This window comes from Castor canadensis, chromosome 15, assembly GCF_047511655.1.
Source record: "Castor canadensis chromosome 15, mCasCan1.hap1v2, whole genome shotgun sequence".
Taxonomy (NCBI): domain Eukaryota; kingdom Metazoa; phylum Chordata; class Mammalia; order Rodentia; family Castoridae; genus Castor; species Castor canadensis.
The window spans coordinates 90506871-90533593 of NC_133400.1; the positions used below are offsets into that span (position 1 = coordinate 90506871).

At 33.9% G+C, this 26723-nt stretch overlaps 1 protein-coding gene across 2 annotated transcripts; it reads left to right on the forward strand.

Annotated features, from left to right (window-relative positions):
- The first annotated feature begins 11456 nt into the window (after window positions 1–11456).
- Window positions 11457–25369, forward strand: LOC109680485 (aldo-keto reductase family 1 member C1-like). Of its 2 annotated transcripts, none has more exons than XM_020155309.2 (9): window positions 11457–11581; window positions 15298–15465; window positions 16201–16317; window positions 17167–17244; window positions 17656–17778; window positions 20855–20964; window positions 21238–21403; window positions 23082–23164; window positions 25107–25369. In XM_020155309.2, the coding sequence occupies exons 1-9, from the start codon at window positions 11501–11503 to the stop codon at window positions 25147–25149; spliced, it is 969 nt and encodes a 322-aa protein (XP_020010898.1). In that variant the 5' UTR covers window positions 11457–11500; the 3' UTR covers window positions 25150–25369. The 2 variants fall into 2 exon arrangements, with proteins under 2 accessions (XP_020010898.1, XP_073912843.1); XM_074056742.1 differs by lacking the exon at window positions 25107–25369 and adding an exon at window positions 23998–24255.
- The last annotated feature ends 1354 nt before the right edge of the window (window positions 25370–26723 follow it).

The window sequence follows — 26723 nt, forward strand, 5'->3', positions numbered from 1 at the left end:
ACTACTGGGGTTTGTACTCAGGGCCTTGTGCTTTCTAGGCAGGAATCTACCACTTGAACCAGACCTCTAGCCCCTACACAGCTCTTTTAATATGCTCCCAAATGTGTTGTTTTGGTACTTTGATGATAATTTCCATGTTGGCATTCAAAAGGAATTTGTATTTTCCCTTCTTGTATATTCTGGTCTGGCTTTGGCATGATGGGAATCCTGGACTCATTAAATGAGCTAAGAATTTTTTTCTTCACTTCCATTTATTGGTAGAGTTCCAGTTGTCTGGGATTAGTTATTCTTACATTGTTTTGTATAATTCCCCTTGAAAGTTAACTGGTCCAGGGTTTTGCTTTTTTTAGGTATTTTTTTTGACGTAATGACTTAATGTCCTTTCTTATTAAAAGAAATGAAGAAAATTGTTGAAGTAACTTCAAATATCTGTGATCAAAGGTGAAATGAGTTACATTAAACCTTCAGTACAATTGAGCAAGAGTGTTTGGTCAGCTTATTTTATTAATTGCAATATTTTTGTGCTAATGTCTTTACATCTTATAGAATCTGTCTGCTAGAAAATCTATAGTTTGTCAAACAAGGAAAGAGTCTTCTGATCGTAGAGACTTGTCTCCAACAAAACTAAAAGATGACATCCACCCTTACCATTTAAGACAAATTGTTAAAAGGTGTGCTTTATATTTTGTTTTGCATTAATCCAAATTAGACATTGAGATCCCAAAGCAGGAACATTGTTTTTTCTGCTGGAGCCACTGTTAAACAGTTGGGCTAGTCATCATGAATATTCCTGTCAGATTCATCTGAACAGATCAGACAGTTTGTCATGGTGTGCTTCTCACTGGAAATAGAGGACAGGACCAGAGAGATAACTTAAGGCCTTACTTCTAACATTTGAGATACTAGATTCCTTTTCTATTAAATTGTCAAGAGTGATCAAAGTTGAACTAAAGCAAACATATTTAGTTACAATAAAATATAAACTTGTGCTTATGTCCTACCTGTATTCATGGATGGGAATTTACATGCAGTTCTAATGGCAGAGTGGTTTGTTCCTGGAGATGGCAAAAATTTTCTTAAAGAATGCAATGACTGAATAAACACTAGTATTTTAGAAATAAAATGGATCTTTAGAAATTGTCATTTGATAATCCCCCAATTTTTAATGATTTACTACAAACCCCTTACATACTAAAAATATCTATTTACTAGCATAGTATTTTATTCCTATTGCAACTCTATTCTTTCACTTACTCTGTGATTTAAATTGGCTTCAAGTCCTTATTAACACATCAGACCCTAAAATTAGGCACATTTTACCATTGAAGGTTGTTGAGAGAATGCACTGAATTGTGAAGTTTTCTGTATGTGTTTAAAGTTCTTGTTCTTTGTCTAGGCCATTCAAATAGAGACTTTGGTATACTGTACTAAGTGCAGGTAGATGAGTTGGAGACCACAATTAATGCAAGGTTTAATCCAAAAAGAAAAAGAAACAAAACAAACCTCTAGAGAGATGAGATTCTTTGGTAATGTCCTGAAACTACAAAAAAGGCAAAGTCAGGAGATACTATAATCTCAAATTGTATTTCATGGGTGGGAATTGGAAGAGGTTAATAATGAATAGAAAATTAACAAAGAATAACTGTTTCCAAATGAGGTTTGTGGTGTTGAGCAAAAGCATTTAATTACTTCACAATTTTTCATTATTTCAATGCACCAAAATTTACTGAACTTCTCCAAACTTTATAATAATGCAAGATTTTCCATTATTTGTGAATAATCTTTAACAAGGTGATAAATTACATTAAATATTTGTCTGCACTTTGGCATGCTGTCTATTGATAATTTCTAATAGTTATGTACAGATGATACATTCAAGTTCACATAAAAGTGATTTCCAATAGCTGTTAAACATTTACCTTCCATTAGGCAACCTGCTTACTGCCTTTCTATTGCACACTTGTTCAGACTACTCCCTCATCAGGACTGAAGATTTTTATTACAAAGCCAAAAAATGAAGATAAAAATATTTGGTTATTTAGAAAGTTAATAATACTAACTTTTTTTCAGTGTTAATTTTGAAATATTTGAGGGTAAAATTTTGAGAAATGTTCACTAGTCACTTCTTATCTGTTATGTGTATTGTAAGATATTTCATTTTTTTCAAATGTCTATTATCAAGAAGGGTTTCATCATAACAAAAATACAAACAAGAAAATAGGAACTGACGGCATTTACTATAATAAATTTTCAGTAACTATTCAATTATTTAATCATTTACTATATTGCATGGAAGATCCTAAAGGGAAAATTAACTTAAAACTAATAATGTCTGAATCACTGTAATTTATATAAAAATTTTCATTCATGTAAAATAAAAAACCTGGTTCCAATTCTCTTTTACCATGTGGAATACTGGATTGTCATTATGAGTTATGACTTCCTGTTATTCTTTTTCCCTGTGAAGGCTGAAAAGAAGCAGGGTGTGCTTAGCGAGAGAAGAGGCAGTATATGGAAATCAATGAAGGTCACATCATTTCTATACTGGACTTTAAATCTATGCATCTGAAGAGGTAACACAGAAGGAGTGGAAGCCAGCCTGAGTTGTCAGTTCACTTCTTCTATGACTTTGGGAACCGTTTTATGACCACATGGCACTATTTATTTAAGCATAATTTCTCTTCCATTTACTTAGCACAGCAAAGGTCCTTAGTCACGTACAAAATTTGTGCTACACCTACTCCTTCAAATTCCACTGAATAAATGCGTCAAATTTTATAGAAGTGTTCCAAAATGCATAGTAAAGATTTTTCAAGTTCAAATAGTTTTCTAAAAGTAATGAGTTGAAAAATAATATAATAGTTTTCTACAGGTAGTATAATAGTTGAAAAATAAAATGAACTCTGGTTGTGTGTTGCAAAATGATTCCAGTAACTGTTAATCACTTATCTTCCATTAAGGAGCACACTGACTGCCTTCGTTACTCCATACCTCTCAGGACTGCATCCTCCTCTGCAGTGGATATTGCAAATACAGTTTAAAGAAAAAAATACAGAATATATTTTGACAAAGGGGAAGTTACCTTTAATTTAAACTTTTGATTCTTTACTGTGTCAAACTTCAATATTGATCATTAGCAATTTCTTTAAATCACTATTTCTTTAAGTCACATGGGAATTATGTCAAATAAATCATTGTTTCAAATAACATGAACAAGTGGTTCCATCATAACAATAAAAAGTATCTGCAGTTTTAGATTCCAAACAAAGCTCAATATTCAATGTTCACTATTCAATCCCTTGTGATAATTTAAAATAGTACATGGAAAATTCTAATGAGAGAATGTTCTAAAAATGAATAGATTCTGCATCACCACACCATAATTTTCTTAAGGATTCTTCTTTTTAAAAAATAAATGTACTGGTTCCAGTTCTTTCCTCATGTGTGGAAAAATGCTTTAGTCTCATTTGTCCCTACACACCATGGACACAACAGGACTATGGTTTCTATTTTTTCTCTCTCTCTCCTCTCTCTCTCTCTCTCTCTCTCTCTCTCTCTCTCTCTCTCTCTCTCTGCTCCTCTTGAGTAGCTAGGATTACAGGTGTGAGCCACCAGCACCCAGCTATGATTTCTATTTCTTCACTGCCCTGTGAAGGAAGAAGAAAGAAAATTTGATTAGCCAGAGGAGTGACAGCTAATAAATTCCAAACATCAGTGTGTGTAACTAAATGATGGTCATTTTATTCCTGTATTGGGATTTGGCACAGCAGGGCTCATAGAAGTAAGGACAGTGATCTTGTGGTTGAGGGTTCAAAAGAAAACAGACCTAAGATGCATGGAAGGTAACCTGGCTTTTCCTGTCAATGAATTCCTGTGTGACTCAGTGAGGCTCACTTGGTTCTTTGTTTTACCAGGCTAGGGCTAGTCCATGTACAGAAAGGTTGACTGTGATCTGCATGAGGGTCTAATCCTGTGGTTAGCCATTGATAATTTGGGGCACTGGTATTTCCTTATGTTTCAGTCTTTTTCCTACCAGGTACAAAAGATGAAAATTGGCATTCAAATTCACTGCCTGATAGCACATATTGAGCATTTGTTTTATGTATTTGTTAGACATTGGTATTTTTTTCTTTAGAGAAATGTCTATTCAGATCATTTGCCCATTTTAACTAAATTACTTACTTTTACATTGTTTAGTTTTTTGAAATTTCATATATTCAGGATATTAATCCTTTTTGATGAGTACTTGCAAAATATTTTCATCTCTTCAGTTGATTGCTTTTTCATTCTTATCACTGTTTCTTTTTCTGTGCAGAAATATCTTAATTTAACATAATCTTAATTGTCCATATTCACTTTCATTTTCTGTGTTTTGGGGGATCTATCAAGAAATTATTGCCTATATCAATGTTGTAATATAATTCCATTTTTTCCTAGTAGTTCACGTCTTACAATAAGGTAAAACATCATTTTGAGTTGATGTTTGCACAAGGTCAAGTTTCAGTCTTATGCATATGGGTTTCCAGTTTCCTCAGCATCACTGATTGAATGTTGCACTTTCTCCAGTGTACTTTTTGGTGCCTGTGTGGAGAATCTGTCAGCTGTGGATACATGGGTACATTTCCAGCATATCTATTCTGTTCCACTGGCCCATGTCTATTTTTATGCCAGTACCATGCTATTTTAGTTTCTATGGCAAAATCAAAGCTACAGCAAGATATACCTCATCTCAGCGAAAATGGCTATTATTGCCCATGTCCCTCAAATTACAAATGTTGGGGCAATGGGAATGCTTATACAATGTTAGTAGATATGTAAATTAGTATAGCCATTATGGAGAACACTTCACAGACTCATCAAAAGTACAAATTGAACCACCATATCTCCCCTCTGTGTATATATATACAAAGGAATGGAATCAGTGTATCAAAGACATACTGGCACTTCCATGTTTATTGTGATACTATTCACAATAGGTGGAATTAATTAAGTTCTCATTAATGAATGAATGGATAAAAAATGTGGTATAGTGAAGTACAGGAAGGTAAAACAGGTCCTTTTTTGGGGGAAGGGACTTTTGGGAGGAGGTAGGGCATTAGGAAAGGATGAAGAATGGGAATATGGTGGGTGTATTTTGTATACATATATGAAAATAGAATAATGAAACCTACAGAAATTGTTCTAAGAAGGGAGTTGAGGCAATGAGGGATAACAATGGAGGAGATGGAGCTAATTAAGATATATTGTAAGCACATATGTAAATGTCACAATGTATAGCCCTTGTACAATTATTATAGTCTAATAAAAATAAGTAGACACATATCTGAAATTTCAAAAGAAGAAAATGTGATATATATACATAAGTATTATGCAATCATAAAGGAGAATGAAACTCTTTCATTTGCAGTAAAATAAATGGAAGTGGAGGATGTTGTGTTAATTAAAATAGCCAGACATCAAATTCTTCTAGCAAATCACTGATCCTGTTAAACTAGTGAGGACTTCTGGTGCCAATAAATAGCCAGTGATTGACTGGGACTGAAGAGGTTCCTGAGATGCACTATTCTTGTTGTAAGTAGAAAGACCCAGACAAGCTTAGATGAATTCATCACTGAAATGCTAAACTAACCCCAATCATGAGAAACATAATTCTAGTGAAACTCACTATTTGTGCTTGCTGAATTAATAATTAATCTGAAGCATGTAGACCTCTAAATGCATTTACTTGTTCCTCTAGGTTGCCAAGAGTAAGGTACTGTAGGTCGCCAAATTATCTATAGATACTAGATTCCACCAAATTGATTCTGCTTATATTTACAAAAATGAAAAGGAGGTAGGGCCAGCCATTCAAGGCAAGAGTGCAGATGGCACAGTGAAGAGAGAAGACATATTTTATACTTCAAAGGTATTGCATATTTGTATATGGATGTGCAAATTAATGAAATGTGACATGTTGCAGTGACATTTATATGATTAGGTCAGTAATTATTGATGAACTGTGCTTATTGGCCCTTCTTGTAGTCACACATACTGCTTTCAATTATGAACAAAGAGAAAAATGATGGTTTTCTAATCATTGCTGTCTTAAAATTTGTAACTTCCATATTAATTTCCTTTGCTTTCCTCAGTCTGAATGCAAACCTGTGTGATTTGTCATAAACTGAAGAATCAGACAAAATTCTTAGACTATGTCTTCTCTTATCTCCTTGGTGACTTTCTATGATTCTTTAATCATTCTTAGCATCACTTGTCACTGTTATCAATAAGAAAGAATATTTAAGAGAATTCCTGTGGTGTTCAATAAGATATAAGTAAAATGTTCTGGACTATGTCCAGCATAATTAAAATGTTCAAAATACTTTTCCCTTTTGTTATGTAGATAAAAGGGATACTCACTTTTCCCATTGAGTTGAATAAATGAGAGAAGTAGACTATTAAATTGCTTTATAAACTCTACTTAAGAGATTTCTGATATTGGACAGCATTATTATTTGATAAAATTTTTATCTATGAGTTATTTACTTCCATTCTTCCCTATTTTTACTAATAATAATGAAACATAAGGCAGATCTTACATGGATAAGTCAGCTCAAAGGATGGAACAGAGTATTTCATCCCTATAGTCATTGGTTTCTAACCAATTGTTAAAATCTCAATAACAGGTGAAATAAGCTCACAATTTGGACAATTTATTAATCCAGGATGATTTTATTTTTTTTAATATCTGTAGCTTTGGTTCACTTTCAATCTTCCAAAATTTCTCAAATGTCACTTACAAACATCACTGAAAAAACTTTGGACTATGTTGACCTCTATCTTATTCCTTTCCCAATGGTTTAGAAGGTTGTAATTTGCATCACTGAACCTATTTAACATAGCTGTCATTGGATCTGTTTACCAATGCCTTGTTTCTGAGTAATTAGAGGCTTGCTTAGTTTTTGTCCTAGCCATTTGCATTAATGACAAAAGGCCTTGATGTAGTGCAAAGCTCCCTGTCATTAGCGTTTAATACCTTCCCGAGATATGCCAGCATAGAATTGACCTTGAAAGCAGTTTTGATTGGTCATCTTTTGTTTACTTTCCTCACTTGAGAATACTCATGTTTTCTTGGATATGAAGAGCATTGATTTCAATAGCAATTACTTAACCTTGGCTGAGACTACAGTTCATTATTCATAGAGATCAAGACCATGTAACAGTACTTGCTCAGTGAAAGAGAAGAATTTCTTCTTGGGAAAACTCAGGGGCATGAAAAGTAAGAGAAGTCATCTAGGAGATCCTAAAAGAACCTGGGAACATGTTATTTATTAACACATATAATAAATGTAAGAAAGTAGAAGACACCCGCCATCTAAACACTGGCTTACAACACATCCACATACAAAACAATTGGCAAATGTATGTATGTAAAATATTAATCCATCTTTCTTATGGAGGTTTCATTCCCACTCCTAGATTTGTCTAGAATTGACATGAATGGAGAAATTAATTTGGTGAGACTGCTTTAGTGATTGCTTCTATTACAGGAGGACATAGTACAAAAAAATGAGCATGGAAAATCAGTATCTCATGCAGTGGATTTCTGTACCACATAGAAGGTGAGTACTTAAAATGGAGACCACAGGGGAGACTGAGAAAGGGAAAGAATTAAATGTGTACTGATTATTCTAAGGGCAATTTTGAATGAGTGGTGAGAGGAATGTGTTACTATAATGTAATAGAAGGATAGCTGCATTACTGTTATATAATAGAAAAAAATGAAGGAGAAGAATTGGGAAAAATGATGCAAGTCAACTCTTTTTTTTATATATTCACATGTGCATACATTGTTTGGGTGATTCTCCCTCCTGCCCCCCAACCCCTTCCTCTCCCTACCACCCCCCTCACTTCCAGGCAGAACATATCCTTTATATGCAATAATTTTCAGATTTTGTAAGGTGAGGAGAGAAAGCCCCTACTGTCTTTTTCCCCTATTGTTTTTACTATTTTTTCCTCTTTTTACCATCAATGTTAGTCAGCTTCACTTTCATTTATTGGTAGTGTTCCATTTAACAATTCAACCTTGTATTTTTACTGATCTATAATTAGCTATATAAATTATTCTTCACAACCTTTTTTATTCCAATGCCATGGAAGAGTATAAGCATGCAGTATTGACCAAGTCCCCTGGGGTGTCCAACTTTAACTACAGGCATCTGGAGATGATGCTGAACAAGTTCAAGTACAAGCCTGTCTGCAGGCAGTAGAGGTTCCTCAGTCTCCTCTCCTGTTCTTCGTTCTCTTCTACCTATACTTCAGTCACGTTTCCATATGTCTTTCTCTTTTTTTTTTTGTTTTGGTGGACTGGAGTTCGAACTCAGACTTCATGCTTGCAAAGCAGGTGCTCTACCACTTGAGCCACACCTATCAGTCCATTTTGTTCTGGTTATTTTGGAGATAGAATCTTGCAAACAATTTATCCAGTCTATTCTCAACTGTGATCTTCCTGATCTCAGTCAGTATAGTTATTGGGCACACATTGGTGATTCCTATCTGACATAGAGCACTGGTTATAGGGTACAATATGTGAAAAATTATCTTTTATCTGAATAATATACTTATCAAAATAGTATCTTCCATTAGTTCCTAAACATTGACATGTTTAATACCCTCCTCTTCAGTCTCCCCAATTCTGACTCCTCATGATCATTGCAGGGTGGTCATCCTCTCACTTCCTTGATTACCCTCTCACAAGGAGGCCTCATTTCCCAGTTTTTGTCCTTGTGCTACTAGGAGGGAGTCCTTCTCGTTCACCCTTCTCATTCATGCCTCACAGTCCAGACTCATGACATGTGTTTACTTGTTCTTTGAAAGGCTGATAAAACACCGACTGATAAATACAAGCTAAGTGCTATTTTCCTAGAGCTACCAACTCCCACCCCAGAAATGTCTGTAACATGACTACTTTCATATCCAAAACCATTCTCACAATATTAACTGCAAAGTATCGTAAGGTATTTCGTGGCAAGTTTTACAAACATTTTTTTCAAAAATCCATTTGTTCAGAACTTTGCCATACTTTCTAACACTTATGCTGTCACTATTATTTACTCTTGTGGTCACATTTGCCTGTCATTGCAACTACACTCCATTAATCCATGTTCTACAGCTGAGACTTAAGCAAACACATTCTACAACACACAGTCTCTTCTCAGTTGCTTCATCATTTAAATTAGAAGGGGGCATATATAATGTTAGATTTAATTATTTTATGTATAAATATTATATAACCTTATCTTTTAAACAAAACCTGATAGACCTTCAAGAAGAAATTTTAACAAATATTTTTCTGCATTCATTGAGAAGACTATGTGTTCTTTTACCCTCATTCTGTTAATGTGATATGCTGTACTGCTTGTACTTTGAATGCTGAGTTATATTTGGATTCTGCAAATAAACCTCATTTTATCTTATGTTCAAGTGCTTCCTTTGGTGCCTTAATTTGGTGCATAAGTACTTTGATAAATATTTTCACATCAATATTCCTAAAGAATATTGTTGTATAGTTTTCATTTTCTTATAGAGTCTATGTCTGCCTTTAGTATCAGAGCAATCTTCATTCTCATAGGATAAGTTAGGAGTCTGTTTGCTTCTCAGATTTTTTTGGAAGAGTTTGGGAGGCATTGGTTCCAATTCTTCTTTAAGTATTTGTTAGAATTCACCAGCAAAACTCTCTGGTTTAGGTGTTTTCTGTGTTGGGAAGTTCATTTTTTTTATTATCATATTATTTTTGAACTGGGGGTACATTGTGACATTTAAAAATGTTCTTACAATATATCATAGTTATTGATTATGGACTTTGTCACTTTTCTTATTACAGGTCTATCGATGACCAGTCTTTCTGGAGCACCTCCAAGAGCTCTTGATCAAATAAGATAAAAGAAATACTAAAACTTTAAGACCAGGCACAATGACTCACAAATGTAATCCCAGCTTCTTGGGAGTTATTGTGTCAGAATATTGTGCTTTGAGGTCAGCCCAGGCGAAAAGTTACTAAGACCTTATCTCAGCAGATAAGCAAGGCATGGTGGAGTGAACCTAAAATCCCATCTATGTGAGAGGTATAGGTAGTAGGATCTTGGTTAGAAAAATAACATAAAATAAAAAGGATTGGAGGTGTAGCTCAAGTGGTAGTGTACTTGCCTAATAAGTTTAATTTGCTTGAACTGGAGTTCAAACTCCAATATCATCAAAAAAGAAAACAAAACAAAACAAAAAACCTTCAGTACAGTTGAGCAACTGTCCTTCTCTAGTTTGGGTTATGTATCCTAGTGTTTTTGTGCTTGTATTATCTGAAAGCACTATCTGAGAATATCTCTGTAGACTAGAGAATAAAAAGAGATTCTTTTGATGGCAGGGACATTTTTCTGGCACAGTTGCAATGTGTCATCGGTCCATACTTAATGTCTCAGCCAATTATGACTGGCTTTTTCTCATTTTATGACACCATTGACTTGGTTATATATCCCCTACTTAACACACTGAGTGATCTTAATCTTGCATTGTAAAATTCTTCAGTAATATGAAACTTATGTGCTCCATTTTTAACAGCTTCAATATACTCCATTGTATGAATGTTTCAAAGTTTGCCAAATTATCTCCAAATTTTTAGCAATTTGAGAATAGTTTTTGAGTTTTGAATAATGTTGAAAGAGACCATAAATCATGTGGAGTATGTCCTGTGTTTTAGCATAATTTCTTACTGATATTTTCTAGAGTAATATAATAAGTGAAAGATAAAATGAACTGTTAGCCTGTGGCTGTATATTACAAAATTATTTCAATAGCTATTAACCATTTATTTTCTACTTAGCAGGAAACCGCACTGCTTTTTTTTTTTAACTGTGTACTTGTCTATACTTTACCATTGCCATCAATGGTATATACTAATTAAATGCAAAGAGAGAAGATACAGTATGTATTTTACCAATGCAAAAGTTAAGGAGGTTTGTGTGTGTTGTGTAAAATTCACATTATATCAAATAATGTATATTCAACAAGGGACTTTAATGTAAACAACAAAAACAGTAGAAAAATAGGTATCTTGAGTTTTGTAGTATAGAAATAGTAAAAGTTCAACTTTTTATAATAATTCAAACTAATGCATGGAAGACTCTAAGAAGGAAATTTACTAAAGCTAAGGGTTTCTGAATCTTTATATATTAATTTTTGTAAGAACTCTCTTTCTGGGCTGTAGGCATGGCTCCAGGGCTGCCTATCAAGAGCAAGGCCCTAAGTTCAAACTTCAGTACCACTCCTTCCCTCTAAAAAAAGAAAAATTCTCTTTTATATATAATAAATGAAATAGTTCAGAATCTTTCCTTATATATGCAATGCTATTTAATCTCTGTTCTGCCACTACTCTTTGGCTAATCATTAATCAGACAGTTGAACTATGACATTTATTTCTTCACCAACCTGTGAAGAAACAGAATCTGCATAGCTAGTGGACCTACAAGTGATGAATTCCAAACACCAGTGTGTGCAACTAAATGATGGTCACTTTATCCCTGTACTGGGATTTGGCACTGCTATAGTTCAGGTAACACCTATAATGCTGGTTTGGAGGGTTCAAAACTGAAAATAAAACCCTAAAATGATTGGAAGCTGACCTGGGTTTTCAAGTCACTGAGATCCTGTGTGACACTGCAGAGCTCACTTGGTTCTCTGTTTTACCAGGCTACAGCTATGCCATGGACAAGAGAACAGTAGATAGCTCTCTGCATCAGGGTCTGATCTTGTGGTCAGCCATTATTCTGGGACTTATTTTATCATTCTATTTCAGTCTTTCTCAATTAGGCAGAAAAGATTAAACTTAGCCGTCATGATCACTGCCTGAAGGCTAATGATATTGAGCCTATTTTTAAATATATTTGTTGGCCATTGGTATTTCTTATTTGGAGAACTATCCATTTAGATCATTTTCTCTTTTAAAAATTGGGTAGGTGGGTGCTTGTTCAGTTTTTTACTTTTTATATATTCTGGATATTAATTTTTGATATATAAGTACTTGGTATTTTCTCCCATTTGGTTGGTTGCTTTGTCACTCTGTTCATTATTTCCTTTATTCTTCAGATGTTTCTAAATTTGATATAATCACACCTGTCTATTCTTGTTTTTTCCTGTGCTTTTGATGAGATAACCTGAAATTATTGCTTGTACCAATGTTGTGATGTGATTCCTCCATGTGTTCTTCTAGTAGTTGCATGGTTCAAGGTGTTATAGATTTTGTCATTTCTGAGTTCATATTTACACTGGATGAGAGTTAGAGTTCCCAATTTCCACTATTCCCAGCATCATTGTTTGAAGACCTTTGTCTTCCCTAGAGTGTGTTTTTGGTGCCTTTGTGGAGAATTAGTTGGCTGTAGATGTATAGGTTCATTTCTGTCATATATGTTCTGTTCCATTGGACTATATGTCTGCATGTCAATCCATGCCATTTTTGCTCCTATAGCCATCTAGTATGTTTTCAAAATAAAAATTGAAATGAAATATCATATTACCCTAGTTAAAATGGCTGTTATCAAAAACTTAAACATTTACAAATGCTGACTAGCAAATGGAGACAAAGAATGCTTGTACACTGTTGGTGGAAATACAAATTAGAATACGAGGAAGAGGGTGAACTTGTGCAAAATACACTGTATGTATCTGTAGAATTATCACAATGAAACAGCCTTGTACTAATAATTAATGTTGAAAAAATATAAATTACTACAGCCATTATGGAGAACAGTTCAGAAGTTCCTCAAAAAACTAAAAATAAATATAACATGGCATACAGTTATCCCACTTCTGGGGATATATTTAAAAGGAATTAAATCAGCATATAAAGGAGATACATCTGTTTTCATGTTTAATGTGGGAAAATTCACAATAGGTGAGATATGGAATCAATTAAGGTGTCTATTGATGAAAGAATAATAAAGACAATTGTGAATTATTTTTCAAACCATAAAGGAAAGTTATGTTCTTTCATTTGCAGCGGTATTGATGGAGCATAGGACATTATGCTAAGTGAAATGAGCCAGATATAGAAATATGAATATTGCGTGTCATTTCTCAATTTTGGAATCTAAAACCAGTCAACCTGAATGCAAAATGGTTTTGATTAGAGGCAAGGACTAATGGGGGGTGAGCAATTAAATTATAAAGAAAGGTACCAGGCATGAAAACATGGTACAGAGAAAGAATAAGTTCTTGTGTTCTGCAACACTGAGGGATAAGTATAGTTGCAAATGACCTATCAAATATTTTATAAGATCTGGAAGAGAAGAGATCAAGGACTCCAAATATAGAGAAGCAACAAGGAGAGGGAAATGCAAATTACTCTGATTTGATCACTGTGCATTGTATGTGTGGTATGAAAACATCTCACTGAACCAAACTAATAAATAAAATTAATAGAGCATACTTTAAAAAGAATTTTTAAAAGATGCTAGTTTTAAAGAAAAAAAACATTTTGATGTCTAAAAATTCACATTTAGACATTTTTCTTTGTCATTATTCTGCATGTTTGACTAATATTAAAATATAACTAAAAAAAGTAAAACTGCCTCTGAGCTTCCTTGCTTAGAGGTTGATTGTGATGGGATTAGTTTCTCTTTTTATTTCTATAATTCAAGATATGTTCTCCTTTTACAAAGACCAATTTCTAGAGAAATCTTTATGATCAAAGAGACATGTTAAAGAATTGGTATGGCTTCCCTGCTGTGGGGTTGATTTGAATATCTCATAGTAAACAGTGGGTGTGAACTAAATAAAATTTCCCATGTGCTACTCAACCCTCAAAAACTTACTAGAATTATTGAAAAATGGAAACCTAACAGGAATGTCTAGATACTTGGTCTGTGTTAATATATATTGGATTTAAAGTACAATGATGCTAAGTTCCTTTGAAATGAAAGTGAGCCACTGCAGGATTCAGTAGACTACAAGGAACTTTGTCTGCTTTTATTATGTTTAGACAACTTAATTATGTGGCAGAGATTACTTCTTCCCACTTGAATCACCCCTCCTTTTCATAGGATTTAAGAAAATATCCAAAGAGCAGAGGTACAATCTCTGACAGGATTGGTAAATTTGTATGGTAAAATATTGAAAAGGGCAGGGAAAGATTAGGGGCGTTACTAATACTTCAGTGTCCTTGCACCTTAGGAAAGTAAACGCAAGTATCAGGGTGCTGTATCTTGTTCATTGTAATTTTATTGAAAAAAAGTAAGATTAAGAAAATCTTAAAATAAATAGAAAACAATGATAGATTTACCTTTTCATCCTCTAATGCAGTTTCAAATCTTTACCACAAGTTAGTAGACAGGACAAAAATTTTAAATTTTACTCTAATTCTAATTTCCCTAAAATCAGAAACTTTGGCTTAAAGGCTAATACCTACTTTATTATGTGAGTAACTTTTTATTTCTATGAGATGATGTGAGTAAACGCTTGTGTATAAATGTGTGCCCTTTAAGTGTCGATCTTGCTGCTATTATTAGCTGCTGTTATGCAAATAGAATGGCTGTGTGGAAAGCAGTTAACATAGAACACTGCTATCTATTGAAGTTCTAATTTATACACTGAACCCAGGCTAGTATCTGGCAACTATGACTTCTCACCATTTCATAATACAAGGATGGCAGCTGTCCATAACCTGCTTGAACAAACAGTGGGATTATGTATACTTGTCTCCATTTGGGAGACTGGAATTTTTTAGTGTGTTAATTGAGGGGGTTATGTTACAAGCCCACAATGAAAGTCACAGGAATTGAGGCTCTAAAAAGTTTCCATGGTAAACAACACTCTCATGCAGTCTCTGAATTCAGGCTTAGATAATTGAATGTGTTTGGTATGAATTCTCTGGGAGAAGACTCACTTTAGAAGAGTATATAAAATTTCTTCTGTATGTCATCTTCTGCACATTTTCATATGTAAATTTGACATTTTAATATCATCTTATAAAACAGCTAATTGCTTATAATTATATGCTGAGTCCTGTGAATCCTACCAAATTACTAATCCTAAAGGTTTTGTAGGGACTTCCTATGCCAATAACTAACAAATGATTGACCGGAACTGAAGAGAAGACATTCATTGGTTACCCTATTATTTAGTAGGAAAGGCCCAGGCAAGGATGAATGGACTTATCACTGAAAATATGTACTTCCCAGGAAAAAGGGAAAATTTGATACCTGTGAAGGTCACTGCCCATGCCAGAATTAATTCCCATGGATCAGTAAATACTTCTTTTTATTGTTCTTCTAGGATCCTAAGAGTAAGCTTTTGGAGGCCATCAAATTAGCTATAGATGCTGGGTTCCGTCATATTGATACTGCTTATTTGTATAACAATGAAGAGGAAGTAGGACTGGCTATTCGAAGCAAGATTGCAGATGACACTGTGAAGAGAGAAGACATATTCCTCACTTCAAAGGTAGTGTGGAAGTTAATAAATATGATAAGTTGAAGTGACATTTATGTGATTAAATCAGTAATTACTAGTGAATTATGCTTAATGCTCCATCTTTTATTCACACACACGTTACACTCAGTATGCAACACAGAGAAAAATCATGGTTTTCTCATCATTGCTGTCTTTAAATTTATAAATTTAATGTGAAGTTTGATTGCTTTTTTGAGTCTCAGATCAAGAGCAGTGTGGTTTGGCATGGACTATCGAAGATTATGACTTTCCACATCACCTGTGTGTCTTTCTAAAACCTCTTCTTTTCTCAATATCATTAGTAAGGGAGAATATTTTAAGAGTACTCTGTGTTAAATAATATAAACTTAAGTGTCTTGTGTTATGTAAAGTACATACTAAAATGTTTAAAATATTTTCCCTTCAATTATGTAAATAAAAGAGATACCAATTCTTCCTCCATTAAAATTAAACTTCTTTAAAAATTCAGTGAAACATAATTCTGATAACAAACATTTTCACTTAGCATCACGTTTATCATTTTAGCAATATCCTTTTATTATTCACTACATTTACTTATAATAATCAAATATAAAAGAGCATTTACATGGATGGAACAGATGAAAAGAAATTCAGGATAAAATGGAATAGTTTTTCTCAAATAATGTCCCAATATTAGCTGAAGTAAACTCACAAATTAGGATAATTTATTAATCCAGCTCTAATTCTGTTTTTCAACTTTTATAGCTTTGGTGCAATTTTCATCAACCCCAGTTGGTCCAACTTAGTTTGGAAAAGTCACTGAGGCAACTTCAATTGGACTATTTGGACCTCTATGTCATTCATTTCCCAGTGTCTCTGAAGGTAGATAATTTGCACTTTAAAAACTATTTCTTTTCTGCTGTCATTGTCATCATCCATTTTCCTACTTGGTTGGATTCAGCTACTATAAATATATGCAAATTTAGTTTACTTAAGTTTTAGAAATTACACAAACTAGTTTATGTGGAAGAGTTGATTGGATTATGTAAATGAGAAGTCTAAGCCAAGGCTAGGTTTGGCATTTCAGTAGTCTTGAGAAATGTTTCTGATTATCAATTCTTTATCTTTGTTTTATTACAAGTTTGTTTAGTTTTCATCCCAGTACAAAGCTCAAGGTAATGTACATTTGGTAACTTCTTTGTACTTTTCAGCATCCAATTAATTTTGAAAAAAACTTGATGGACCATCTTTTTTCACTTACCTAACCAGCACTATTCATGAACTCAAGGAATGAAGAGTTCTGTTTGAAATATTATTGTTTACCTTGGGTCAACATTGAAATTTATTATTGCAGCAAATTGTTATCAACAGATTATAACCAATTGTTGTCATTCACTGTTGCATGTTGGATATTAAAGACATAACACTACTGACTTCCTAAGTGAAATAAGGGTACTTAACCTAGGGCAAATTCAAGGGTATAAATTTTAACACAAATTAACTAGAACGCTCCATAAAATTATGGAAATGTATTACTTAGTGATACATACAATACATGCAATAAAATAGAAGTCTGTCACCAAGGACATGCTTTACAACTTCAAATGCAAAACACTGGGTAAATTTAAGTATGTATCATGTTGTTCCATCTGTCATAGAGATTTAGTTTCCATTGCTAAGGGTGAAGAAATGAATTTGGTGAGATTGCTTTCATGATTGCTTCTATTGTAGCCAGGAGACAATTTGCTTCCAAGAGATGAGAATGGAAAATTAATGTTTGACACAGTGGATCTCTGTGCCACATGGGAGGTGAGTACTTAGATTATAGAGCACACAGGTTGTCCAGAGAGGGAGAATCATGTCACAACACTACATGTAGGCATGTGATGTTTACTGTTTGTTGTAAAAACTGTTTTACTTAAGAGGTGGGGAAGCATGCCTTCATGTAATATAATGGAGAAAAATGAAGGAGAAGAATTGGAGAAAATAATGGCAGTCATATCATGCCCTCTATATAAAACAATCTCTCTGATTTCCTAGGGTAGCATGGGAATTATTTTTCTTGCTTCATTTATCTATTTTCTTTACTAGTTTTTTCTCTTCAATGCCAGTCAACTTTATTTTCATATCTTGACAATACTCTCTTCAATAGTATGACCTTGTGTTTATACATCTCTGCAGAAAACTGTACAAATTATTTTTGCAACCCTTTCCTTCCAGGCCATGGAGAAGTGTAAGGATGCAGGACTGGTTAAGTCCATCGGGGTGTCCAACTTTAACTGCAGGCAGCTGGAGATGATCCTGAACAAGCCAGGGCTCAAGTACAAGCCAGTCTGCAACCAAGTGAGCTCCCTCAGCTTCCTTCCCTTTTGTTTTTATTCCCTTCTTCCAGTATTATTTAAAAGTGACCATATGTCTTCCTGTCTTGTTATCTTTCTAATGTGTTGTTGAATTTGGTTTTCAAGTATTTTATTTTTTTATTATTCATTTATTCACATGTGCATCCATTGTATGGGTCATTTCTCCCCCCTGCGCCCCTCCTCAACTCCATCCCCCCCCACTTCCAGGCAGAATCTCTTCTGCCCTTATCTCTAATTTTGTTGAAGAAAAGACATAAGCACAATAAGGAAGACAAAGCATTTTTGCTAGTTGAGTGGAGGATAACTACACAGAAAGATTCCTAGCATTGCTTTCATGTACACATGAGTTACAACCCATGTTGATTCATCTCTAACTGATCTTTTCACTAGTTCCTGATCCCCTTCTCAAGTTAACCTCTGTCACTTTAAGGTTTCTGTATTAGTTCCTCTGCAGTGGGGACATCAAATGCTTTAATGTTTTAGATTTTCTACCTATTCCTGTATCTCCTGTATGTGCTCTCCCCTTGTCATGTGATCCAAGTCCAACCCCATTGCTGCATTTGTCCCAGATCTAAAGTCCGCATATGAGGGAAAACATACGATTTTTGGTCTTCTGAGTCTGCTAACCTTGCTCAGAATGATGTTTTCTAGTTCCATCATTTACCTACAAATGATAAGATTTCGTTCTTCATGGCTGAGTAAAATTCCATTGTGTATAAATACCACATTTTCTTGATCCATTTGTCAGTAGTGGGGCATCTTGGTTGTTTCCACAACTTGGCTATTGTGAATAGCACTGCAATAAACATAGGTGTGTAGGTGCCTCTGGAGTAACCTGTGTGGTATTCCTTTGGGGTATATCCCCAGGAGTGGGATTGCTGGATCATATGACAGGTCTATGTTTAGATTTTTAAGAAGCCTCAAATTTTTTTTTTCCAGAGTGGTTGTACCAGCTTACATTCCCAACAGCAGTATAAGAGGATTCCTTTTTCCCCACATCCTTGCCAACACTTGTTGGTGGTGGTGTTTTTGATGATGTCTATTCTAACAGGGGTAAGGTGCAAACTTAGTGTGGTTTCGATTTGCATTTCCTTTATGGCTAGAAATGGTGAGCATTTTTTCATGTGTTTTTTGGCCATCTGAATTTCTTCTTTTGAGAAAGTTCTGTTTAGTTCAGTTGCCCATTTCTTTATTGGTTCATTAGTTTTGGGAGAATTTAGTTTCTTAAGTTCCCTGTATATTCTGGTTATACCTTTTCTGATGTATAGCTGGCGAATATTTTCTCCCACTCTGTGAGTGGTCTCTTCAGTTTTAGACCATTTCTTTTGTTGTGCATAAGCTTTTTAATTTTATGAAGTCCCATTTGTCCATCCTTTCTTTTAGTTGCTGGACTGCTGGGGTTCTATTGAGGAAGTCCTTGCCTATACCTATTTGTTCCAGAGTGTTTCCTGCTCCTTCCAGTAGTAACTTCAGAGTTTTGGTCTGATATTAAGGTCCTTGCTCCATTTTGAATTGATACTAATATAGGGTGATAGACATGGATCTAGTATCAGTTTCTTGAAGTCGGATAACCACTTTTCCCAGCAACATTTTTTTTTCATTTTTCTTTTATTATTCATATGTGCATACAAGGCTTGGTTCATTTCTCCCCCCTGCCCCCACCCCCTCCCTTACCACCCACTCTTCCCCCTCCCTCTCCCCCCACCAATACCCAGCAGAAACTATTTTGCCCTTATTTCTAATTTTGTTGTAGAGAGAGTATAAGCAATAATAGGAAGGAACAAGGGTTTTTGCTGGTTGAGATAAGGATAGCTATACAGGGAGTTGACTCACATTGATTTCCTGTGCGTGGGTGTTACCTTCTAGGTTAATTCTTTTTCATCTAACCTTTTCTCTAGTACCTGTTTCCCTTTTCCTATTGGCCTCAGTTGCTTTAAGGTATCTGCTTTAGTTTCTCTGCGTTAAGGGCAACAAATGCTAGCTAGTTTTTTAGGTGTCTTACCTATCCTCACCCCTTCCTTGTGTGCTCTCGCTTTTATCATGTGCTCATAGTCCAATCCCCTTGTTGTGTTTGCCCTTGATCTAATGTCCACATATGAGGGAGAACATACGATTTTTGGTCTTTTGGGCCAGGCTAACCTCACTCAGAATGATGTTCTCCAATTCCATCCATTTACCAGAAGAGGCTGTCTTTTCTCCATCTTATATTTTTGGCAGCTTTGTCAAAAATGAGGTGGTTATAGTTGTGTGGATTCATATCTGGGTCCTCTACTCTGTTCCACTGGGCTTCATGTCTATTTTCGAGCCAGTAGCATGCTGTTTTTATTGCTATTCCTTTGTAATATAATTTGAAGTTGGGTATTGTTATACCTCCAGCATTGCTCTTTTTGCTGAGTATTGCCTTAGCTATTTGTGGTCTCTTGTGTTTCCAAATGAACTTTAGGGTAGATTTTTCAATCTCTGTGATGAATGTCATTAGAATTTTGATGGGAATTTCATTAAACATGTAGATTTTTGCAAGTATTTTAGTGAGAAGTTTTGCATCTATGTTCATCAAGGAAGTGGGTCTATAATTTTCTTTATTTTTGTTATCATGTTTTTATCAGGTTTTTGTATTATAGTAATTGCCCAAATGTCAATAGTGAGAATTCTACCAAACTAGTTCTTTTATCCTTTAAACTTTATTTTATGAGTATTTGATGAAATTCTTATCTTATTGTGCAATTCAATATTCAAAGCTTCATGAGTTTATTCCCTTTCTTACCTGTGGAGTTTATGTCTTCTCATAATGGAAACAGATATTTTTCATTCAAGATCTTGTGCACTTGCCTGGCTCTGCTTAGAAATATTTATTTTACTCTTCCCAGAAGCATGAATATTAAAGATATTTTTAAAATGTAATCATTACAATGTCAAGTCATTGACATGGATGTTTTCAATTCAAATTTCTTGTTGCACATGTTTTTTCAAATTTTGCTTCTTTTACTTTTAAGTTTTCTTTTTCATCTTAGTATGACACTTTATGTCTTCTGACATTTTTCTGTCTTGTCCATCTATAGGTAGAATGTCATCCTTATATGAACCAGAGTAAATTGCTGGATTTTTGCAAGTCAAAAGGCATCGTGTTGGTTGCTTATGGTTCTTTGGGAACTCAGCGTGTAAAAGGATGGTAATTATGAGAATAATACATAAGAAACAATTGCTAATTAAATATTTTTTGTCTTAAATACTAAATTCTATGGAGTTTATTCTCAACTGATCTGGAATAAGGAAAAAGTTGCATTTTGGAGAGTACATTAGATGATAATGTTTTTATTTTTCTGGTTCAGGGACCACATTTAGGAGGCCTTCGTCTAAGAGAGCACTTTGATTTGTATTGGAAGTCTCTTAACAACCCAAATACATAGGTTCAGGAATTGAGCATTTTTTCCTTTTCTTCCAGGGTGGACCACAATGCCCCAGTTCTGTTGGATGATCCAGTTCTTTGTGCCATGGCAAAAAAGTACAAGCGAACTCCAGGGCTTATTTCCCTTCGCTACCAGCTGCAACGTGGATTTGTGGTCCTGGCCAAGAGTTTCAATGAGAAGCGGATCAAAGAAAACATACAGGTAATGATCAGGGCATGGCCAAATTATATTGGCAAATGAACATTGTAGGCCAGAGAAGAGAAAGTGGGTATGAGAGTAGCTTCTTCCACTTCTTAATGGGATAAGCTATAAATTCACAAAACAGAGAGTGTGGAGATGAGAAGATGTGAAGTGTTGCACAGCATTTTTATAGTCAAGCTAACATATTTTTGTATTCTGAATATTCCTTGGTCTCAGATGTATTTTTAGCAACACCTCTCCAAAACACTGTGGTTTTTTTTTTTTTTTTTTTTTTTTTTGCATTAAATACTGTCATGAATAGCAATTCCTTTGAATATAGTCAAATCCTACTGGCTTTCTTTTGTGACTGATGAATGTCATGTTTTCCTATGTGGACATCATCAATACACTTCTACATTATCTTTCAAACTTTTATCAACTGTTCTTTCCAGTTGGCTTTAAGTTCAATGAGAATCACTCTTAATGTGATGTGAATTATGCATCCAATCACACACACACACATACACACACACATATATAATTATTTTTAGATGCATAACAAAATTTCTGATCAATGAGTAAATTTTTATCTTACTACTATAGTCAGTTGACATATTTACATTTCTCTACTGTTTAAAATATATTGGAAATAAGTCTTGCTCTCCAGAATGATAATTCTCCTAATGCCTACTCTTATTTAAAAATATCTTTGTTATTCTTCACTGAATCTTTTGTTACATAAAATGAGAATCATTTTTCCAGCTGCCACTTACACTAAATGTTTAAATATTCATTTTATATTTCATTGGAATTGCTTAATATTTTGGAAACTATTGGCTTTACAATTACTGAGACTTCCAATCCATGATCGAAATATGATTTTTCAATGGTTAGGTGGGTTTTTAGTATATTACACTAAATTCTATGATTTTCCTATTAAGGAATTTGTATATTTTCTATTTGATTTATTCATAAAAAATTGATGTTTGATTTTTTGTTATTTTTCTGTTTTGTTTTGAGAAATTTCAAATGTACAGTAAGTTTATAGAATTTTGCAGTATATGTCTGTTATGTCAATCCAATAATTGTTAAATTATTGAATTTTTAAACTCTATTTCTATCCCTTTTTCAGAATTTGTGGACATGTTTGTTTCAGTATGTTAATAATTAGAAGTCATTGTTTTGATGATTGCACTGGCCAAAATTTATACAGTGAGATTGATCATCTTCAAGCCAGTTCTTATGACCTATTAATATAGTCCTAACTTAGATTATGCTGAACATGATATTTTCACACTCCAATAATTTATTATTGAGACACAGAAATAAAACTGTGTCCATGAAAATTGCTGAACTTTGTTATACATTTCAAAAATTTGGCTCGGGTTTTTAGTGTTTACACTACACCCAAAATCTCCTTTGAATTGTCAGCTTTGTTTCTTTCTCAGTTCTTTTTCAACTCTCCTTCCATTTGTAACATGCAGTTTCAATGTACTATATATGGAAATTGATTTCTATTCATTACACACCTGGTATTTATTATTCTCATTATTTTTTTCCTTAATGTTAAATTTTGGAGCTTATCAAATATTTCAAGTATTATATTTATAATTTTTGAATATATTTATATATCTTGAATTTCCATGTTGGAAAAAAATGCAATCTAAATATCTTAAAAAATTTTAAATTTGTGTTTTAGGTTTTAGAATTCCAGTTGACTTCAGAGGATATGAAAGTTCTTGATGGCCTGAACAGAAATTATCGATACATTCCCTTTAATGAGTAAGTAACTGGTAAATTTTTTCTCTCTTTTCTGAGGAAGAATATAACATATATAAAAAGTTACCTCAGTATGAGAAGTGTAGTGGATAATGTGTCAGGGATGAAACAAGAGCTTTCTGCACCTCTCATTGTAGATTCTTTAAGAGTTCTGTTCCTTGTCACAGCCACAGGGTGAATGGTGTGTTGCAAGTACTCCTCTGCACTTGTTTCATGAAATGTACTGAATAAGACAATATTGTTGGTGAATCCACATCCTCCCTTTAAGCCTCTGAATTTCATGTGCATGCTGTTCATATACACCCCTGGTATTTCAATTTCTCTATTCAAAAATTGTATTTATTTATTTATTTATTTCATATTGAGGCTTGAAATCTGGGCCTTGCACTTGCCAGGCAGGTGCTTTACCACTTGATTCATGCCTCCAGCTCTTTTAGCTTTCATTAAATTGCAAATAACATCTCACATTTATGCCTGGAACAGTCTGGACCTCAATCCCTCTACTTATGCTTCCTACATAGCTGTCATGACCAGCACATGCTACCTCACTCAGCTTTTATATTAGTTTTGCCCAGTTTTGAGGCTAGCCTCAAACTGTTATCCTACTAATGTCATCCTCTGTAGGTGTGAGATACCATGCTTGGCTTAACTAAAATAATCAACTTTACATTATCTTTTCCAATACCTGTTTTAATTCCTTAACACATTAAGACATAACCATCAACCATATGGTCCACGTCATATCTTCCATCTGACATTGTTCATTGGATTCAGGCAATTTAATATCTTTGAAAATTTCATAATTTTTGCTTTATTTTTACTGGTTATTTGCTCAGAGCCCAAACATATCGTTCATCTTGAGAACAGAAGGATTAACATGGTGGATCAAACACTTGGCATTGATTTTCTGAAATATGGAGACCTCAGCACAGAGGATGAAGTTATAGAGAAGATTAAAAATAAGGTCAATAGTATTTAGGAGAGAGTCCTGTTGTCATAGAGAATTTATAGGCAACAAGAGAACTTCCTTCATGCTATATATGAGGCTATAGAATTTAAGATTGGACATAAATTAAAACTGAGGGTAAACAAGGAATATATGTATATGTGTGTATATACATATATATATATATATATATATATATATATATATATATATATTCCCTCTCTCAGTGAAAAACTTAATTCAAAATGGAAATAAGTGTGATAATGAATGAAAATGGATTAGCATACTGCAAAATTGCATTAATAAAACTAATAGATATATTTTTATGGTTGCTAATACTTTCGTTAGTATAAAAAATGAAAAAGAAATAAAACAAGGACACAATGGAAAGAGACAGGGGCCCACATAATTGGTTAATGTTACCCCTATTAATTTTTTAATAATTATTTTATCCCTTTATAGTTTGGGTGGCTTTACTTCATGGAAATCTTTTACAGTAAGCTCCTTGGATATGGAGTTTAATCATACACATGACATTTTATTTCTGATTCTAAAATAGTATGGTGCATATTGTGGGCAGCTAGCAAATAATTAACTTGGAAAATTGAGATGAAATTGTTACCAGTAATTTGTAACTTCCCAAAGTATTTGTCAGCCTGAGTATGTTACCTGACTTGTCACTTCTCAAAGCTAGACATATCACTTTGTTTTCATGGACAATTTGTTATTAAAAAGAATAGTTTTCTCTTTGCATTTTCAATAGATGTATGTTTGAATATTTATATTTTCTTTGTGTTAAGTCTCAAAGGAATATAACCTGAATGATTCGCTTATTATTTTTGAAATCTATTATAAACTCATGATTATAAAAGTAAGATTGCAAGATTTTATAACCTGGGAAATGAAATTTTAAATTTTGACCTTTGAAGGAACTTTTAGAAATTACTTCTATTAGAAACAGTCATACAATTTATTATGCATTATTCTTTTTCTTTTTAGTTTTATTGGCAACCCTAATTATCCATTTTCTGATGAATATTAACATGGAAGCCTTTGACACGACTTGTACTGGAAACCCCTACAGTTGGATAGAGAAATGAGCTACATCTTAGATACTCATGATTGGACACATCACTTCTAATCTGTTTTGCCTTCCCATTCATACTTAACTGCAGAGAAGTACATAGACTACGAAGCAAAAGCACTACATTTTTTATGCTTTCTGAAAACAAATAAAATATATTTCCTCAACATTTATCTAATCCTGCCTGTCTGATTTGAATTTTTTTTCTTTCTGACTGTTAGCACCCAAAATTGATTTATCTACAGGTTGTGAGACATGATAACTGCCATGTTGTAGACATTGCTGGGGTGGGAGTGAATAAAGTCCTCACACATATGGAAAGTCACTAGCTGATATTTATCAGCCAGTGTTTTTCAGCCCTTCAAGGAACAAGAAATCATACTGCATCTGTACTGGACTGTGAGGCACATATGGGAAAGGTAACCACCCTTCTTAGGTCTCTCTTACATTCACTCAAGGATCAGAACTCCATGAAATTGGGTGAACTAATTTCCCTCTCTGGAAGAGTTGGCCAGAGAGATAAGAGGGAAACCAGCCTGAAATGATCATGAGGAGTCAGAGGTGGAGTCAGAAGATGGGAAAATTGTGGCTGTCTTGAGAAATACTTGCAAATACTCTTTTTTTATAAGTATATGCTTCATACAAAAAAGAAAATTTCCACATATTTTTTCCAAGACCCTATGTGTCAAATTTGGACTACCAAAGTGTGCCCAGTCGTGGCACTGACCCTGCTGGGTATTAGGTCCTTTTACTTTGGCTATAATTATCAGTTTTGTCCATTTTGATACCTTATTAGGCAATTTTTTCTTAGTCACTTTATTGAAATTCATTTTAAAGAGTTTTTCCTACAAGAACCCAAAAGTGGTCAAATAAATTCCTGAGGCCTACTAGGCCCCAAGAAATCAAAGAAATAAATAATGGATCAAGTTTCCATGAACATTTAACAGCATAATAGAGTCAAATTTTCTTAGGCTTGAAATATTAATTTAATATACTTAACATTTTAAATGTTTTAAATGAAAAGCATACTTGCACATAAAAGTACAACATATTTATAAATAGTTAATTATTTTCTGTAAAACAAATATTATCCTGTCTAATATATTCAGTAATTTCAAATCTTTTAAATGATCAAATATCATTTGATCATATTTCTTTCTTAGTCTGTTCCTTGTAGCTATATACAAAGGACATTTATTTCTATATATTGATTTCTGTATCCTGCTACTTTGCCAAAAGTGATTATGACTTCTAAGAGTTTTTTGGTGGAGTTTTTAGGGTCTCTTAGCTCTAGGACCATGTCATCTGCAAATAGGAGTACTTTGAATTCTTCCTTCCACATTTGAGTCCCTTTTATTTCTTGTGCTTGTCATATTGCTTTTACTAGGAATTCCAAAACTACATTGAGTAAGAACAGAAAAAGTGGATATCCTTCTCTCATTCTTGACTTTAGGGGAATGGTTTTGTTGTTCTCCGTTTAGTACAATGTTGACTATAAGTTTATCATAAATAGCCTTTATTATGTTGAGGAA

Excerpts from the sequence above, each read along its gene's own strand:
- LOC109680485 (XM_020155309.2), top strand. The coding sequence starts at position 11,501 with ATGAATTCCAAACACCAGTGTGTGCAACTAAATGATGGTCACTTTATC. Across the intron at positions 11,582-15,297 it reads TTGGCACTGCTATAGTTCAG|GATCCTAAGAGTAAGCTTTT; the intron begins GTAACACCTATA and ends TTGTTCTTCTAG. Across the intron at positions 17,779-20,854 it reads ACAAGCCAGTCTGCAACCAA|GTAGAATGTCATCCTTATAT; the intron begins GTGAGCTCCCTC and ends GTCCATCTATAG.